The 19269-nt window shown below is 45.4% G+C and overlaps 1 protein-coding gene across 2 annotated transcripts in view; it reads left to right on the top strand.

Moving 5' to 3' along the window:
- Positions 1-18900, top strand: part of CACHD1 (cache domain containing 1) — a gene marked incomplete at its 5' end in the record, with an annotated part of 203316 nt that extends 184416 nt beyond the window's left edge. For both annotated transcript variants that reach the window (XM_080801858.1, XM_080801857.1), the window contains 8 exons: positions 1620-1780; positions 2090-2176; positions 3158-3274; positions 4406-4557; positions 6078-6239; positions 7543-7620; positions 8233-8334; positions 16952-18900. In XM_080801858.1, coding sequence (XP_080657984.1) covers positions 1620-1780; positions 2090-2176; positions 3158-3274; positions 4406-4557; positions 6078-6239; positions 7543-7620; positions 8233-8334; positions 16952-17190 — 1098 coding nt within the window. In that variant the 3' untranslated portion in view covers positions 17191-18900. The remainder of the gene's footprint in view (positions 1-1619; positions 1781-2089; positions 2177-3157; positions 3275-4405; positions 4558-6077; positions 6240-7542; positions 7621-8232; positions 8335-16951) is intronic.
- Positions 18901-19269: the final 369 nt, after the last annotated feature.

Genomic DNA, 19269 nt, shown 5'->3' with positions numbered 1-19269 from the left:
AACTAAAATGGGTAATGACAGAACCAACATTCAAAAAGTTATTCACAAGAAGGAAGCTCCTTATTTAGAATATTTATATCATTAAATGTGTAATTAAAAATTTTAAAGATGCATTGGATTGTTTGAAAATCCTTCTCTCAAAAAAGCAGTTTCAAAAACAATTGGGGAACAGGAGAGTTTAAAAAATGAATAGGTCAGGGCGCCTGGGTGGCTCAGTGGGTTAAAGCCTCTGCCTTCAGCTCAGGTCATGATCTCGAGGTCCTGGGATCAGGCCCCACATCCAGCTCTCTGCTCAGCTGAGGGCCTGCTTCCTCCTCTCTCTCTGCCTGCGTCGCTGCCTACTTGTGTTCTCTGTCTGTGACAAATGAATAAGTAAAATCTTAAAAAAAAAAAAAAATGAACAGGTCAGTGGGATAGTGCTTTCAGAGTAAAGGAACTCATGATGACTGTGTTTAGACTTCATCCCATTCTAAGGAACACGCTCCTTAAAGGAGATGTTGACATACTTGAGTGCGATGAGAAGGGAGCTGCCAAGTAAGTAGTGGTTCTAAGAAAGTCTGATTTCCTCTGTGTATCTTCTACCATTGGTGCAGTGACTTCCTGAGCCTTCAGCAGACAAAGCCAGGCTACTCTGGGAGAAATTGTTCAGAAACGCAAAATTTTAGTGGAAGATGAATTAGAGTAATTTCTTAACAGCTCAAGTTATTCCAAAATGGAACTGGAGCCTTTGGCTAGTGGAGCTAACAGGATGATAGGCCTGTATGATTGCTGATATAGTAGGGGTGGGCGTCTTCCAGGCAGGGGAAATTCATCTAGACCTCTAAGAATCTATTCAGTGCCACAATTCTCCAAGTTCGGCTTAGCCTCACCGTGCATGTAGAAGGAATAACTGGCATGGAAACGAGCATGGGATCACATAGTTGGCCTGCTACACTGGAAACACGTGCAGAAAAGGAGGACCATACTCAGCCTCACAGTGCTGCTCTAGAATCTTTGGTTTTCCGTATGGTAGACCGATTTGGCATGTCCGAGAGCTGGCTATCACATTTTTCTTGTCCTAGAATGAAGAAATGGATGCTTGTCTTAGTTATTTAACTATTCTGTTTAAATATTATTTAATATCCTGGAGGCAGGAAACTGGACTGTTCACGAGTCTGGTTTTTAAATTGTATTGTTCTAGAAGAACAAAGGTTTATTATCCAAGGTGGAGCAGGGAATGCATGTTTTCTGGTGCATTAGGTTTGCCCTTGAATGCATTTTAAACTATTCCTTACCCAAAAGTTGTCTTTCATTGTTTCTTGCACTTATTTTCATGTTATGATACATTGTAGTGTGTTTTTAAAAAAAGATTACAGCATAGCTATAAAAATTGTATCTGTAGAAGCGTAGATAAAAGAATATATACACAACTATTAAATGGGAATTGGGAATGATCTCTGGTATTAAGGAAAAATTGTATTTTTCCAACTTTCAGCGGTAACTCTCTATTACTTTTGTAGTCAGAAATGAAGTTTTATTGTAAGCTATTTTCAGCAGGTGGTTGAAGGGTTGTTTTCACCACGGCAGGGTTGAATCTTTGCGTTGTTTTCTGTCACTTCTGACACCTCCATTGTCTCCAGGGAGATTTGACAAACCTCGTGCATGGCAGCCACTGTTCAAAGTACAGACTGGCGAGGATCCCAGGAACCAATGCGTTCGTTGGCATCGTCAATGAAACGTGCGACTCCCTTGCCTTCTGTGCTTGTAGCATGGTGGATCGGCTCTGTCTCAACTGTCACCGGTAAAAATGCAGTGGGGCTCTCTTTACTCGGCTGTTGAGTATCTGAACCAATGCCAGGCCTTTCGTAGCGGCATCTGCCAAATAAACAGTGCAGGGGTGTGTCCCAGAGAAGAAGAAGGTCCTGGTTATGGAGGTGTTTGCTGCTGTGCGATTTGCCCAGGAGTCGTGGATTGAGGCCAGACCTTTGGTCCTAACATCCCTTTAACTCTCCCTTTTGGCTAGCTCACAGTGTCTTCTGTTTTCTTTATTCTGTGTAGTGTAAAGTTTGTCATTGAACCTTTGCATCGTGATTTTCCTTTTGCCTTTCAGAATGGAACAAAATGAATGTGAATGTCCCTGTGAGTGCCCTCTAGAGGTCAATGAGTGCACCGGCAACCTCACCAATGCAGAGAACCGGTAAAATACACATACTGCATAAATACGTGTTTTATATCTATATACATACACACACACACACACACATATATCATACACACACATGTATAATACATGCACATGGGAGCCTCCTTTATAGATGTGTTCTGGGTTGTGGTATAAGAAGATGATTCATTCTAATGACTTAACTGTTCACTGAGTCAGAGTTCAAGTCTTGAAATGAAGTCCTGTTTCAGGTTTACATTTAAACGCTGTGAAAACGTTTAAAATTATCTGCGGTCCATACAAAAAAACTGTCAGACTGTTACCAGCATTCACGTGCGTCAGATACGTTATGTACATTGAGTCACTTTGTTTTCAAGTTAACCTTGTGATAGATCTGTAGGTACCTTTCATACACACACACACACGCTTATATCTAATTTAGCATTCTTTATCTTAGTGACAGATCTTATGGCCACAGTTAAATAAATTGGGATAAAGCCCTTCTCTAGAGCTTAAATGAAGGAATCCTGTGTGTACTGATACACAGTTGTATGTTTAAGTATAGAAAAAATGTCTAAAGGGACCCTCATTAAACTGTTAATAGCAATGACCTGAGAAAAGAAAGATGTAGAGTGGTAAGTCAGGGAGATAACTTTTACTTCTGATCATACACATTCCTATTTTGTGGGATTTTTATGACTTTATATGTGTATATATATGTATGTATATGTATTTGTATATAAATGTGTGTATATTTCTATATATGTGTATATGTGTATATATATGTGTGTATATATAAAAATTATATATTACGTATGTATATAAAAATTATTTCTGTTGTACATAAAGATGAACAAATGGATGCTCAGAGTGGTTAATTGATTGGCCCACGGTTCCATCCAGTTAAGTGGCCAGGATTCAAGCCCGGATCTGTCTGACGCTATCTGGGGCCAGAGGTATGATGAATTTGGAATGTGAGCACTGTTGGTCCTAACCTGCAGACTTGCCCCTGCCTAGAAATCCAAGCTGCGAGGTCCACCAGGAGCCAGTGACGTACACAGCTCTTGACCCTGGCCTGCAGGATGCCCTTCACCAGTGTGTCAACAGCAGGTGCAGCCAGAGGATGGAAAGTGGGTAAGCCTTGCCTGGTGCTTGCTTCTACATCAGCACAGTCGCTGCAGGAGTAGAACCGAAGAGGGAGTGATGACTGGCAGCCTCACTGAGCTTTTCTTAAAGGTGTACTAGTTTTTCAGACCCAAAAGTGATTCCTGTAAGCCTTGTATCCAGCAGACTTAATGTTGTCCAGTGTCCACTTGTTGTAGCTGTGTGGCATTTGTACTGTATGTCAGTCACATCATCCGTGGATGGGAAAGTTATTTTTGAAATGAAAGGAATGAGAGGGGACATGGCCCGAAGGAGCAAGGGCCAGGGGGCAGGTATGTGACCCATTATAGCTCATTGAGTCTGCTGTCTTACAAAGCAGATAGTCTTCACGGTAGCTTTGAGAACCAAAAACGATGTGTCCCCTCCTACCTGCCCCTCCCCTCTAGATGTTTGGGACTAGCCATCCTGGGGATAGCTCCCGGGGGTGGGAGCCAGCTGATTTGTTTCTTGCCACTGCAGGTTGCCATTTGATGAAACAGTCTGTGGGTAGAAAGGGCAGCCAGTTCTACTTTCAGTGCGTGTTTTAGCAGAGGAATGGTCGGACATCAGAGATGAATTTGGGATGTCAGGCAGTAACTCAGAATCAGTTAAATTGGAGAAACGCTGCATACATTCTCTTAGAAAATCATAATTCACTTCACATATGAATAGTTCTAAGAAATTGGCAGTAAGAAAGCTGTTTAAATTACCAGTATTTCCCCAGTTTATATGACCATTTTTCCTTCCTTCCTTTTTTTTTTTTTTTCTTTTGAATGACCCTACGCTTGGGGTCAGGCCAAAGTCCAACAAACCTTGGGGCCATTTGGTCTTTTAAGATGATTTGGGATAATCCTGCACTGATCTGTGATGTGTGGATTTTGTGGAATGGTCCACAGGGGGAACAGTTTTACTTCTCTCATTTCCTAGCTGTTGAGAGACATGAAACAGCTATCCCCTGGCAGACTATTGTTATTCTTCTTTTATAAGGAAAGGAAACTAAAGCTCGAGGACTTACAGCATAGTAAGTAATGGTGCTCTTGAAAGCTGTCTGATGGCCGGGTTCATATGCTATCCTCTGGCCGGCTCTGCTTCCTGGTACACTCAGTGTCATCTCTCTGGCAGGGACTGCTTTGGTGTGCTGGACTGTGAGTGGTGCATGGTAGACAGCGATGGAAAGACCCACCTGGACAAATCCTACTGTGCGCCCCAGAAAGAATGCTTTGGGGGAATTGTGGGAGCCAAGAGTCCTTATGTGGATGACATGGGAGCGATAGGTATGTTGGGAACCTGGAATATTTTGATTCTTGAATACATTTTTTTTTTTTTTTTTGCCTCTACACTAGAACAAAACTCTTAAAATGCTCCTCTACCCTATTTTCCTGTTTTCTTTGCCAGTAGTTTTTAGTTACAAAACCAAGGCAGATAATTACCTTCAAAGCTGGCTAGATATTCTGTGCAGAGTAAGCAGCCATGTTTCCTGCCAAATTTTACAAGCCTGGAATTCGTTCCCCTAAAGCTTGTTCTGAGAAATGTCAGGCCTGATTTCTGTGTGGCTGAGCTGTGGAGTCCGAATGTGAGTCCCAGCTGTCAGAAGGACAGGGCCAGCGGCGGGTGGAATGACCACTGTGGGTCAGTCTCCTGCTGCAGCCTTCCCTCGCGACATTTGCAGAGCAGGAGTCTGTGGCTTCAAATCAGCCCTTAAGGTGTTGGGGCCAACAGAAACCGGAGCTATCTAATGTGGTCTGGGTAGATTAGGATGGGGGACGGGGGCCCTGTGGGAAGGAACATGTCTGGGACCAGGTCCCAAGACCTCAAAAATACCACCTGCCTACCTCCACTAAGATTTTCTCAGTGTTTTTCTGGAGCTAGCACGAGTATCTTCTGGAGCTAACGCTTACCTGGCAGGTGAGCTACTTAAACCTTTATTTGTGTTTTTAACATCTCCCCACATTAAGCTGTCTGTAGGAGAAGAGCTCCTCCTAGGTGAGGAAGGGTCCTGAGCTCACACATTACCCCTGCACCAGATGAGGACACAGTCGAAGTGGCCTTGTTCTAAGACATCCCTTTATGTACCCACCTGCAGTCTGGTGCTTGGGGGTACAGATAGTGTTTTAAAGGGAAACCGTAAGCTTTGAAATGTGATCCTTTTTAGGGGTCGTGTGTCAGATCCATTGCCATCAAGGACACCCAGTACCATAAATCTATGCTAAGAGGCTCACATTGGCCTCCAGCTCTGTACTGCATGACATGTCTTCCAAGAGTTGCCCACACTGCGGGGAGCCAGGCTCTTGGCCCTGGGCAGCCCACCGTTTAAGTGATTCTCATCACCTCACCGGTTTCAGTAGTCCTTGCCAGGGGCGCACTTGCTGGGCCAAGCAACCAACATTTAAGTTAAGAACCAGAGATTAGGGCGCCTGGGTGGCTCAGTGGGTTAAGCCGCTGCCTTCGGCTCAGGTCATGATCTCAGGATCCTGGGATCGAGTCCCGCATCGGGCTCTCTGCTCAGCAGGGAGCCTGCTCCCCTCTCTCTCTGCCTGCCTCTCTGCCTACTTGTGATCTCTGTCAAATAAATAAATAAAATCTTAAAAAAAAAAAAAAAAAAAAAACAGAGATTAAAGGAAGCCCCTGCTCCCAAGTTCTGGTGGGTTCTCCTTGATGCTTCCCGAACTTAGAGCAGCTGTCCTTGTCTCCACCAAGCCCCACCCCACTCTGTTCCTTCCCATCTTATCCCCATCCTCACTGCCTGCCACACTTGGGAAGTCCTTACGAGGGCCATCTGTTTGTTTGAACAAAGGTGACGAGGTGGTGACACTGAACATGATCAAAAGTGCCCCCGTGGGTCCCGTGGCCGGAGGCATCATGGGCTGCATCATGGTACTGGTCCTGGCTGTGTATGCCTACCGCCATCAGATTCATCGACGGAGTCACCAGCACATGTCTCCCCTGGCTGCCCAAGGTGAGCTCCAAGTGAATCCAAAGCTCTTACAGGAGGCAGCAGCCTCGCTCGTGTCCTTCCAAGGCTGGAAGGATGCAGCCGATTGAGGAAGCCGCTGAGCGCTTAGGAGAACGGCACTGCATTTTCCGCTTCCATGGAAAAGAGTCGCCAGTCCCCAAAGCCTCCTTTCCTCCTTTAGCCCGTGGCTCATTCTTCAGTGTCTAGACCCTTTGAGCTTCATTTGGGTTCCCCAGAAAATCCATAGCTGCTCTCTCCTCTGCCGCAGCATTGGCCTACCGCACCGGCCTCTGGAATTAGCCAGTCCCGGGAGCGGGGATGCCGTGTGGGAAGTTTGGTTCTTCCCTCGGCTCCGATGTGTGGTCTCTGCTGTTCAGACAGGTGGAGCAAAATTACCCCAGGCCACGACTGGCAGGGCCGTGAATCTGTTCTTTTGCTGCTATTATTACATACTGTGAATGAACATATTCAAAACCATCATTGCATCTCTCAGATGGCATAAGTAATGGAAGTCAGATACAAAAAGAACACTGCAGTCATGGTTTCCATACCAATAGTTAAATGTGGTGTCTGTGCTCATTTGTGAGGACAAAACCATTGAATGGCCATCCCCAGCCTCCCTAACAGCCCCCAGGGACGGGTTAAGCTGACCTCTTCGGAGATAAGGCTCACTCACCGTTCTTCCTGGACTTGGTCAGGAGCCCCTTGGCTCAGCCTTGCAGCAATCAGGGAGGGTTAGGTTTGGAATATTTCACTATGGCCACGGTGCTGATGAGGGGAAGGAGGGGCGATCTTGGGATAATGTTGCCTGATTGAGTAACAGGGCTGATCACACAGCTCCTTCCCTTTGGTTATATTCGGGTGCCAGGATTTCCCCTTGGTCAGGATGTGACTATCATCCTGTGTTATGTTACACCTGGCCTCCGATGGGGTTTTGTAGCCCCGCGTTATCAGCACACTCAGCCATGGCTTCAGACCCCTTCCTTCGGTTTCAGGTACATTAGTAGAGACTGAAAGATCCATTAGCCTCTATCAACTTACTCTCTCCTTTCTTCAGAAGTTGACCTCGGGTGTCTCTCTTGATTATTCACTTCTGGTCCTCCCTCTTCTGATTCCTGCTCCCCTCTCCTTTAAAAGGAAAAAAAAAAAAAAAAGGCTGGGACATCAGTGCATTGTCTTCCAAGTCTGGACTCATCCTTGATGGGACTCTGTCACCCGGCCATCAGACAAGCACTCCGCAGGGTATTAAAGTGGGTGATTTTGTTTGATTAAATAGTCATGTTTCTCTCTTTTTAATGATGGGTAGAAATGTCAGTGCGTATGTCCAACCTGGAGAATGACAGAGATGAAAGGGACGATGACAGCCACGAGGACAGAGGCATCAGTAAGTATTCAAGCTGCCTTGTGGCAGAATGTGCCAGCAGGAGGCTAACCCAGAATAAACGTTCTTTCTTACATCCTTTTGGCTTATATTAGAATTTAAGAATCTCTGACAGGTTTTTCCTCTCCCATTTTCATTAGGAACAAGAGTCCGTGCTTGCTTTGTTTTAGAAAAATCTTAAAAGATCTCATGTTGTTCCTTTTTGCATGAAGTGCTCTGGCCTAAAACCGCTCACCCTACATTTTATTTCTCCTCCTCGTTCCTTTCCCAGCCTAGTAGTATTTCAGAAAGGCAGTCATCGGGCATACATTGTTTTAATACCTCAGGGAATTAACTGTGTATATCTTGGGGGGGGGGGAGTATTTCTTTATCAAAACAGAGTTCCATTAGAGATACATACCTTGGCCTTGGACTCTATAGAACGTATCTTCTTAACACATGTTGGAGATGGGACGTCTCACTGCTGCTAACCCTCACAATTAAAAAAAATTACTTATCCTCTCTCTCCACAAAGAGTAGGTCCCCCAACATATGAATGAGCCTGCTCAGAGCAAATGTGCTTGATGCGTTGACGATCCCAGCATACGCGTGACTAACTGTCCTTGCTTCCCGCAGTCAGCAATACTCGGTTCATAGCTGCCGTCATCGAACGACATGCACACAGCCCAGAACGGAGGCGTCGCTACTGGGGTCGATCGGGAACAGAAAGCGATCATGGTAAGGTCTGCTTCCTTCTGAGGAACCCGGTGGGCTCCTGTGGGCCGGTACTCATACCCACGCTTCTCCCTCCTGTTCTGTGCTCCAGTGAATTACTCTGACATAGTTTTCCGAAGGACACATTCCAACATGGCACATTTATAGGAGCCCAAGGGTAGTTTTGATTATGTCTCGACACTCCTGGGCATAAGTGAGAGGACCTCTGGGCACACAGATTGCTTTCTAGGTGTTCTCCATGCATGAGGATTCGCGTTGTCTAGATGGAGCCTGCTTACCACTCCACTTGATCCTTGGTCATTGGCAGTCCTCGTAGGTCCTACCACACGGTGTTGCTAGTTGGCCAACAACAGCATCCTTATGGGTGCTCTCAGCCACGTACACTTGGGACATGACAGGAATCCGTGCTTCCTTCTGGCATTCCCCGTCCTGACCTCCAGCATTGCCTGGAAGGTTCGGGGAAGGCTTCACCAAGGAGACCACAGTTTGCACTGGGCTTAAAGGGTGATGAGAGAAAAGCTGGGGGCAAAGGATATTAGAGGCAAGGGACCTGGTGTCTAGAGTTAGTCATGACGGTTGTACAAGGCGGCTCTGAGATGCTCAGAAAGAGTAGGGGCTGGATTGTGAGGAGACACCAAGGCTGAGTGGGCTGTGAATTATTCAGGTCCACATGCTGTACCAAAGACTTGGCCACCACCTAGCTTCTTACCTTGCCAGAGTCCGTATGGCTTGGTGTCACAGAACAGCAGACATGTTGTTGGAGTGGCAAGAGTGGGGGGGCCACTCTTGGAAGATCATTGGAAGATCTTTTTATTTTTCATAGGGCTGTTTAATTTTCCAGAAATCTTTACTTTCTTCCTAGAATCAGGTCTTTCTTAAATGCATAGATAATGCATTCGTACCTTTTTTTGACTCTTCTTTCTCCACATCTACCCTGGGGGAGGAAAAAGAAAAAAGGATGTCTTCAAATAGTGTGCTCCCACCCCTGTGCTAAAAAATGCAGGGGTGGGTATTCATCAAGGCGCCCAGTGCTGCCTTTTACATGAGAGCCAGGGATTCAAAGTCCCTTCGGAAAACAGGAGAAGCCAAAACTCTGATTTGTAAATTGGAGCCTCCTAATTTGGGCTCTGAATGACATTGTTCCCACCAACTAAGTAGAAACATCAGGTTTCTATGGAGAGTCAAAGCACAACTTAAATTTTTCAGTTTCTTTGACTTTCTGCTTTTTTTCCCCCCCTAAAAACCTTTGAACCTGCATAAATTCATCTGCCAGGCAGTTCTGTGCCTCTTCTCTGAATAATAAAACAGGTTTGAGGCTACTAAAGTTCAACAGAAATAATTTCTTATTCAGCAGAAATACTGAATCCTTTCTCTCTGTCTCTGTCTCTCTCTCTCCCCGGATAGAAATTGCTTCAATACAAAGTTGGAATTCTGAATGACGTTTACGATGTTCCATTAGCTCTCCCATTGTCTTAGGAAAATGGCATATGAAGCAACAGCTTAGATAAAAGGAAGAGTGCAGTGTCAGTATCTGAAAGCTAAGGGATCTAGCTAAGGGCTTGCTTGCTTTCATTTTTCACAATAATTGGGTCCCTGTTATCCCCAAGGAATGAAAAATAGTTTCTCATGCAGACAGAACGCAACACCAAAAGAAATGGAAGGCATTGACACGCCATGTAATTCCAAAGGCACCACAAAATCAGTAGCATTTAACTGCATGGTGTCCTATCCCTGAGCCTGTGTGGCGGGTCACTAAGCGTAGTGGCATCAAGTGCTCGTGTCCCTGTGATGCTAAGAATAAGCCAGCCATAGGTCCACGTCACAACAAGGAAATCTAATGGAATTGTTTGGTCAGCACACTCCTTTCTTGGCTCTGTGTTCTTCTGCTTGGTGCATAGATTGGGCACCTGCTCTTTGCTCGGCCCAGTGGAGGGACTTGGTGAAGGGGTGGCCTCGTTTCTGTGAACCAGAGAGTATGGAGGAACTTATAAGATAGGGTCAAGGACAGCTCCCTGGGAGCGCTCCTCTCCCCGTCTTTGCAGGCTATGAGATCTTATGAGGCTACTTTGGACTTTAGTATCCTAATGGTAAAAATGGGAGGAGGGGCACCTGAGTGGCTCAGTGGGTTAAGCCTCTGCCTTTGGCTCAGGTCATGATCTCAGGGTCCTGGAATCGAGCCCCGCATCGGGCTCTCTGCTCCATAGGGAGCCTGCTTCCCCCTCTCTCTCTGCCTGCGTCTCTGCCTACTTGTGATCTCTGTCTGTCAAATAAATAAATAAATAAATATTTTTAAAAAATGGGACGAGAAATTTCTCCCTGGTGAAGTTGTAAGCATTGAACGCAATAACATACAGCTGGCATGTTGAGCTCAGGGTTGACCTCCCTACCTCCATACCCACTCTGCCCTCAAGGAATTTACAGTCTAGCAAGAAACTGTAAATGAATGCATGTATTCATAAGACAGATAAAAGGCTGAATATGACCGCTTCCTTAAAAGCCCAGAACAAAGCAGAAGATAGGGAGATGGTTCACTTTTATCAGCCCGTAAACCATGGACGTCCCCTGGAGGGAAGGTGGCATTGGCTCTGGCTCTTGAACTGGTAAAATCCTAGCCCCGTGGTTCTTTGCAACCCAGTGAGAGAGCTTCCACATGAGTCCTTGGCTCTGAGACACAAAAGGGAAACTTAAAAGAATAAAAGATAAATAGGTAAATACTGAACAGTCTAGACTTTCATGGTATGGTTTAGAATTGTGATCTTCCTAGAATTAAAACTGAACATGACCAAGTCAAACTTGGGGACTCCAGACTGTATTTTTATTTAGAAATACAGTTGACCCTTGAACACGGTGGGCATAAGGGTCACCGACCCCGCCCCCTCCACCCGCCACCACTGGCACGGTTGAAAATCCATGTCTGACCTCTGACTTCCCAAATACTTAATGACTAATAGTCTGCTGTTGACCGGAAGCCTTACCAATAACATAAACAGTGGATTAATACACATTTTGTATGTTACATCTGTTATATACTGTATTTTTACAACAAAATAAGTTAGAGAAAAGAAAATGTTAAGAAAATCAGAGAGAGGGGCACCTGGGTGGCTCAGTGGGTTAAGCCTCTGCCTTCGGCCCGGGTCATGATCTCAGGGTCCTGGGATCGAGCCCAGCATCGGGCTCTCTGCTCAGCAGGGAGCCTGCTCCCCCCCTCTCTCTGCCTGCCTCTCTGCCTAGTTGTCATCTCTCTCTCTCTCAAATAAATAAATAAAATTTAAAAAAAATCAGAGAGAGAAATGCGTTTACACTACTGCCCTATATTTATGGAAAACTGGCCTCTACGGGATCCCATGTAGTTCAGACCCCTGTTGTTCAAGGGTCTGTGGTATTTCATGTGTCCAAGAGAATTTTATGCTTCAAAGGAATCTTACTTTAATTTTTTGTCTTTAAAAAACTACTCAAAATAGGAATAGTTTTTGAAGTTGATGAAAATTTTTTGTCAATATTCTAAGACTACTTAGAATGATGATTTTTCAGCAGTTGACTATTTCTTGTTACACTCACAAGTAGTGATTAAAAAGTTTACTCCCTACTGATGCTTTCAATTCTATATATGCTCTACTATTCTCTCTCCTGAAAATATCTTGCTCTGATTATCAGCTGGCTTACTTAAGTTAAAAACCACCGATATATTTTTGTTCCTTGTGAATTCATGGGTTGGTTACTATTTCATTAGAAACTTTATGCAAATGTGTATTAAGCCACATTTTTTCTTTGTAAAAGGGAAGTTTCCTCTTAGTGAAGCAAATTCCACAAAGCTTCAGAGGCAAATGGTGAACCTTGAAAACCTGGTCAAAACCTACACGGTGCACCCTGAGACCATTTTCTAGAGGTACACAGTCTCCTGCAGTTATTCTCTGTGACCACAAGGTGGAGAGTGAGTTGTAGGCACCCTCCCAGCCTCCCCCAACCAGGGACCTAACATCACTAACCATCAGGAGAGGTTTCTCAGGAACCATCAGCTAAATATGTAAGCAGAATACCAAAGAGCCACAGCCTAATCTTGAGTCTTTTGTTCTTTTTTTTTTTTTTAAGATTTTATTTATTTATTAGAGAGAGAGAGAGCACAAGTAGGCAGAGCAGCAGGCAGAGGGAGAGGGAAAAGCAGGCTCTCTTCTGAGCAGGAAAGCCAAAGTGGGGCTCGATCCCAGGACTCTGGGATCATGACCTGAGCAGCCACTTAACTGACTGAGCCACCCAGGCGCCCCTTGACTCTTCTGTTCTTAATGAACACCTGACCTCCTTTTCAAAGCCTACTTTTTGCTTGAGGTCATTTTTGCAAAGACTTCACTGTGTACATGTTTAGATAGTAAAGAAATCTTTCCTTTGAAAGTGTTTGCTGATATCCTTTGTGTTTTCAATAGAGCTTCCCCCTCCATGAGTCAGATTGAGTCTGTCTTATTCATCACTGTTCCCAGCACTCAACAGAATTGCTTGGTGCTAAGTAAACACTCCATTTGTTAAGTGAGAGCATGTGTTTGGCTTTTTCCTCCTCCTCCACAGCTTGCCATCCCTCCCTCCAGATTGTCATTAATTATTGAGATAAGAGGAAGCCTGAGTAAGTTGCAGAGGGGTTGAGCAATGTCCCCAGAACAAGTGGTTCCCTTTGGAAGCACCTCCGCTGGGGGGTTCCCCTCAGAAAGCCAGAGCAGGAGAAATAGGGGTACCCCTGAGTTGCTCTGGGAACCACTTAACCGTCAAAAGCACCCTGAGCTGATGACCAGCCGGGTTTAGGACATCCCTAGACTCTTAGGTTAGAAGCCCTGGGAAGGGCCCAGGGAATCCTGGAGTATCTTCGTTGTTAGGTGAGCCCGCTGAATGTCACAGTAGGGGAACACAGATAACTCAGAAAATTAATGCCATTGCTTTGGGAGCACAGTCATGTGATTTTGAATAATGAAGTGCCTGCTTTGTGTGAGGCATTGTGTTGAGTATTAGGAGTACCAAAATAAGGCTTTGCTCATGGACAAGGCAGCCCCGAAGTTTATTATGTAGTAAAAATCTCAGGGAGAGATGTGTGCAAAATGCCATTTAAACTCACAGAAGGGGCATCTGACCGCATGTGGGCTGAAGGCTGGGGTTTGGGTTGCTTCCCAGAGAAGACCTTTAAAAACTGAAGCATAAAGCACAATAGCCAGACGATGGTTGGGGGGTGGGAGGAGCCCAGCAGAAGGGCTGTCACGAATGTGCAAATGAGCTAACAGTTACCATGGGTGCTTGTAAATGAGTGGAGATGGGAAACCATCAGGATATACTTGGAAGCAAGATAAAAACAGCCTAGCGCTAACGGCTGGCCAACAGTAATCAAGACCCCGAGACTCTGCTGGAAGTGTACATTGTTTTCATGTCCCCTGCGTGTGAAGCACCTGGTAGCATAAGCACACCGAGTGCTTTGTAGCTGGGGTTTCAGAGCCCGCCGTCCCGTTCCTGGGCAAGCACTGCCCAAGCTGAGAAGCTCACTGGGGCTCCCAATCCCTTACTCTTGAGGCAAGGCATCATTGTTTCCCCAGCCCCTAAACCTAGATACCTCAGACTCGTCCAAGGATGTCTTCTCTCCTGGCAGGTTCACCAGGCAAGTCCATTTGGCCACCGGATTCAGCCCACTCGGCTTTCCAGTGGTCCCTTGAAACCAGCTGCTTGCTCTAACACTGCTACTGTCCCTTCTCCAGATCCTCATCCTCTCCTGGGCCAACACTCCAGCCTCCTGTCCTCTGAGCCTCTAATCCCCCCTTCCTTCGGTCCAGCCTCCTCGTTGCCACAAGGTGACATAAGCCACCTTATGTCATTGCCACCCCCCTCTTGCCTGTTACCCTAAATCCCAACCCCTTGCCCAACCAGCCTTCCTGATCTGGCCTGAGCCCGCGTGTCCAGCAGTGTCTCCTATGTCTTTCTCTCCCATACCGAGCTTTTTATCATCCCCCAAGCCCACCAGAGACTTTGAGGCTACTCTGTCTTTGTATTTGCTTATCTCTGGGCCTGCGGTACCTTTCCACCCCTCTCTTTACCTAATGAACACCTTCTCTCCCATGAGGGCTACCTTAAGTGTCCTCCTCAGGTATCCTAAGCCAAGTTAACCAGCTTTGGTGTTCCTTTCGGTATGCCTCTGTTTTAACACCTGTGTTTCCCCTTCTTGACTGTGGACTTCTTGGGGCCTCACCTTCACCCCTTTTTCTGGTGAGCGCCCCCCCCAACCTGGCACCAAGAAGACTTTCTAAGACCCATACGTCATTGAATTCCCCATCTTCTGCTGTGACTTCTCATGGCCAACACTCCTGCGTTTCTGGCTAGACATCTCCACAGACTCTCAAATCAAGATATCTGAAACAGGGATGCCTGGGTGGCTCAGTGGGTTAAGCCTCTGGCTTCGGCTCAGGTCATGATCCCAGGGTCCTGGGATCGAGCCCCGCATTGGGCTCTCTGCTCAGCAGGGAGCCTGATTCCCCTCTCTCTCTCTCTCTCTCTGCCTGCCTCTCTGCCTCTTTGTGATCTCTCTCTCTGTCAAATAAATAAATCTTAAAAATATATATATATATCTGAAACAAAATTCATTTTCATTCGTGAGACTGGGGATCTCCAAGTCTTACCATCCTGACTCCCAAGTCACAGTCCCTGTTAATCCCCCTTCAGCAACCCCCACAACCCTCTCACTTTTAATAGCTTACCAACTTCTCTTATTTCTGCTCCTGAGATACTTTTCAATCTGTCCAATCCCGTACCCCTAGTTTTAATTCTTAGTCTCTCATCTGGGCTGTTGAAATAACCTAACCATTCCCCCCTCTCCTTTTTATTCATAAGAAAAAGCTGCCATCAGAACTCCCTTTGAAACACAGAAACTGTTGTGCTGTTTTTTTTCAGTCTGCTCAGAACGTTCTGTGGGTTCTCCATTTTTTCTCCTTTGACATGGCCTTTATAATCCAACTATAACTCCCTCTTTTCACCTCCCTCCTGCCACATTCTCCAGCTACCTACCAGCACTCACCCTAGCCACGTGGTACAGCAATGGCCTTGGGTCCTCACCGCTGTGGTTGTGCTCTTCTGTCCTCTTGCTCCTATCCACCTACCAAACTCCTACACATCCTTTAAAGCCCAACTGAGATAGGAGTTTCTCTGCAAAGCTTTCCCATTCTTCCAGCTGCAGTTATTCCGTGTCCTAGATTTCAATTCTACCTCCACCATAGCACTTAAACCATTATCCGCAGTAGAATAAACCTGGCTTCATGAATATGTGTCTCCTGTTCAGTTGTGAAATCCTCAAGGACAAGAGACATCTCTTATTCATGGTTCATCGCCTCTCTCTCTGGCCCATAATGGTCTTCTATCAATGAATAATTGAGCAGACCCAGCCTTGTGTTGGCTTTATTTCCCAAGCACTAGCTTTTAAGCTCCCTGCACACGGACCAGGTTTTCACCTTGCGGTCTCCTACAATGCCTAACGCAGTATCTTGTGCCTAGTAGGTGCACAATAAACAGTGCTCATTGAGTTGGACTGGCTTTAAATAAGTCTGTCATTTGAGAAAGGTTTCATTGAGGCCAGAGAGTTGTTCTCATTTTTGCACTGAGCATACATTCGCAGCCACAGACGTGACTAGTGCTACCCATGGACGAGTGCTGATGGATGCTAACCGTAGATGCAGTGGAAATATTAATGAGCTGTCACTTCTCAACATTTTTAAAGGGGATTTCTGCAATATTTAAAAACATGCCAGGGTTCTTGGAATGGAATCCTTTGATCAGCAAGGGCATTTTCTTCTGAAACATGTATTACTTAGAATACCGAAAGAAATTAATCTTTAAATACAGTGAGCCAGCTTACACAGAGAATAGTTGATTCCTTTGCTGGTTGCTAGGGGTGTACATGGAGTTAGTATTCCATCGTGTGGAACTTTGGGCAAGTTCGTTAACCTCTCTGATCGTCATCTCCATCACCCGTAAAATGGATGTTAAACCGCATGCCTGATTGGGGTGTGGGAGCCCCAGGACTCTGGTCCCTGCCACGGAGCAGGTGCGCAGGTGATGGTGGCCATCGTTTTTGTGTTGTGACGTCACATTCAGGCCTCTTGAAGCCCCACTCCCCACCCACCCCCAACCCCCAACTCGATCCGAGTCCCGTTATGACATTTTTTTTTAACTGCCTTTCTTTTTAACTGCCTTTCTTTTTTTCCTTAAAATAAAATTAACAGTCCTAATCTTTATCTCTGGGAAAGGTGTAGGAGGATAGCTCCCAAATGTCAATGGTAGTTATCTATGGATCAGAGGGGGTGTGCAGTGATGTTAGTTTTTGTTTTGTTGTTGATTTGGGGATTTGGGAAAAGGCTGCTTGTAGATTTTTTTTTTTCTTATCTGTGCTCTCTCAGGTGTCTAAAATGGTTATGGTCTTCTTGTGGAATTGTGGAAAAAGAATAGCTAACAAAAGATGTCTTTAGAAATAAGTCACTTGACCATCCCTGGTAGCCTGCATGGCCACCGGGTAGCACAAAGAAAGGAACATCGACCAGTGTTGTAGGCATCCAAAGTCCCGTCCCCTGTGTCTGGAAGTTCTCAACTGCCTGTTCTGTTCCCTTTCCAGGTTACAGTACCATGAGCCCACAGGAGGACAGTGAGAATCCCCCATGCAACAATGACCCCTTGTCAGCTGGGGTCGACGTGGGAAACCACGATGAGGACTTGGATCTGGACACCCCGCCTCAGACCGCTGCCCTCCTAAGTCACAAGTTTCCCCACCCCCGCCCCCACCACCCCACGCTACACCACAGCCACCACTTACAGGCGGCCGTGACAGTACACACTGTCGACGCGGAATGCTAACGCTCCCCTCACCGCCATGGGAGGATGGGATCTGGGAGGGACAGAATGTTCTGGAGGGGGAAAAGAGCCAGCATCAGAGACTCCATCGTGAGAGACCCCCCCCATGTGTGTGTGTGTGTGTGCGCGCGCGCGTGCGTGTGTGTGCACACTTCATCCAGAGTGATTGAACTCCTTTCCTGCCCGTTCACATGTTTCAAGAGGAGAGACCACAACAGACTCACACTCATGAAAATGCAAGTCTGGCTCCGAAACGGAGGGGAAAGAAGCCTGATTAATGAGCCTGCCATCGTACTAAGGGAATGGAACAGAAGGCAGACCTCCAAACAGAAACGAAACCCGTAAATGAAACATGGGGAACCTTCGTTAAGCTGAGCCAGAGGAATGTTCCAAGGAGCCAGAAACATTCGGCTCTCCTTAACTGGAAGAGAGAGAAGCGTGCCCAGCCGGAGACTGAGAGCGTGGCATACCCAGGGAGGAACATGTGCTTTGAAGATGTCGCTTGGTTTCGCGGTGGTACCTAGTGGTACCAGGATACCACAGTCGCTCTCAGAAACTCCTGGTGAGCTCTAATGATGCATCTCAAAATTTCTAAGTAAAGGATTATTTTTCTACTATTTATTGAACTTTCAAACATTCTCGAACTTTGGGGGAAAGAAAAGGAGACACAGGAGAAATGTTCAGCAGTCATCCCTAGCTGTTTTGTATGTGATGAAGTGCTTCTTTGACTAAGGAGTTCTGTTAGGCAACGGATACCATCCCACTGCCCCAGGCCACGAAATGGGAAAATGAAGAAATCTTTCTCTCCGACCTGTTTACGTACATTTTCTTTGGAACGTCGTTTTACGGAAATACATCTTTATTTGCGATGCAGTATTCTTTCTCTGTGTTTGACAGAGGTGGAGAGGACAGAGGAATCCAAAATGTTTTTAAAGAAATTCTAATGTTTCTCTTTCCGCTCCCCAAAAAGCGCTTTTCTTAGATTTCTACAAAACCTAATGTTCAACCCCAGCCTTTCAGCTAAGGGGGGGATGGATTTCTTCTCCTTGGGTTAGAGACTATCAATTTTTAAATGTCCCATTTTGATTGTGAGAATAGTGAGTACGTAAGGGAAGATGTTTTTAAGATTCACGATTGGTTCTTAATTAAAGATTTCTTCTGATATCCTTGTTCAAAGCTGCTGCCAGTTATACAAGAAGTGACCCACCAAACCGCTTTGTCATGTATACAGAGATTCATAAAATCTGGCTAATATGACATGGGGCATTGTAATTTTAAAGTAGTGTTCTAATTACAGTGATGTATTTTAGATTCACATTTTGTGATTCAACTATGTTATAAAGACATTCTTGCACCGTGTGTGTGGTAAATCTCCATTTATATGTAGTTGGAAAAAAAAATTCACTGAATAATGTTTTAATGATAGGGTATTAACGATATAATGTAAAAAAACAATTGGTTCTTCAGCAGTACGGAAAGTAAACTATATGCGTGCTATCAGGAAACCCCTTCATACTGTGTATAAATTTGCAGTCTAGTGAAATAAACTGTATGAATGGACGGTTTTAGTGTTTATAGTGATTTGTTAATGTCCCCCTTCTTGTGCCTCAAGGTAAATTATGTTCACTTTGTAACCTAGCAGATCAGTCACCAGACTGAAAGTGGGCCTCCCCTTGATGCTGCTGTCAACTTCAGGGATTCTTGACATCCTGAATATGCAAAAAAAAAAAAAAAAAAAAATTAAGAAAATAATGGGATAAAATGAAAAGCAACTCCCCCCCCCCCCCTTGCTGGACATCTACATTCATGTCAATAATAAATGGTTGTTCTCAAATTGCTGGAGAGAATGGGTGACTTTCCTGTCTTTGCAGAAAAATTAAACCTCTCCGTGGGATACCGGTTTGTTTCCTGAGGTTGAGAACCTTTGTGTGATGACACTAACTTCTTGATGGGGGGAAACTTGGGATTTTCAAGAAAAGAGTCACAAAACGTAGAGCTTAATAAAATACGTTAGAGCCTACTCAAATGTAAGAACAGAAATGAGTCTTGTGTCTTCTGTGATAAACATCTCCCCTGTCCCGA

This window comes from Martes martes, assembly GCF_963455335.1.
Source record: "Martes martes genome assembly, chromosome: 4".
In the NCBI taxonomy this organism is placed as follows: domain Eukaryota; kingdom Metazoa; phylum Chordata; class Mammalia; order Carnivora; family Mustelidae; genus Martes; species Martes martes.
This window is presented reverse-complemented; position numbering and strand designations above follow the sequence as displayed.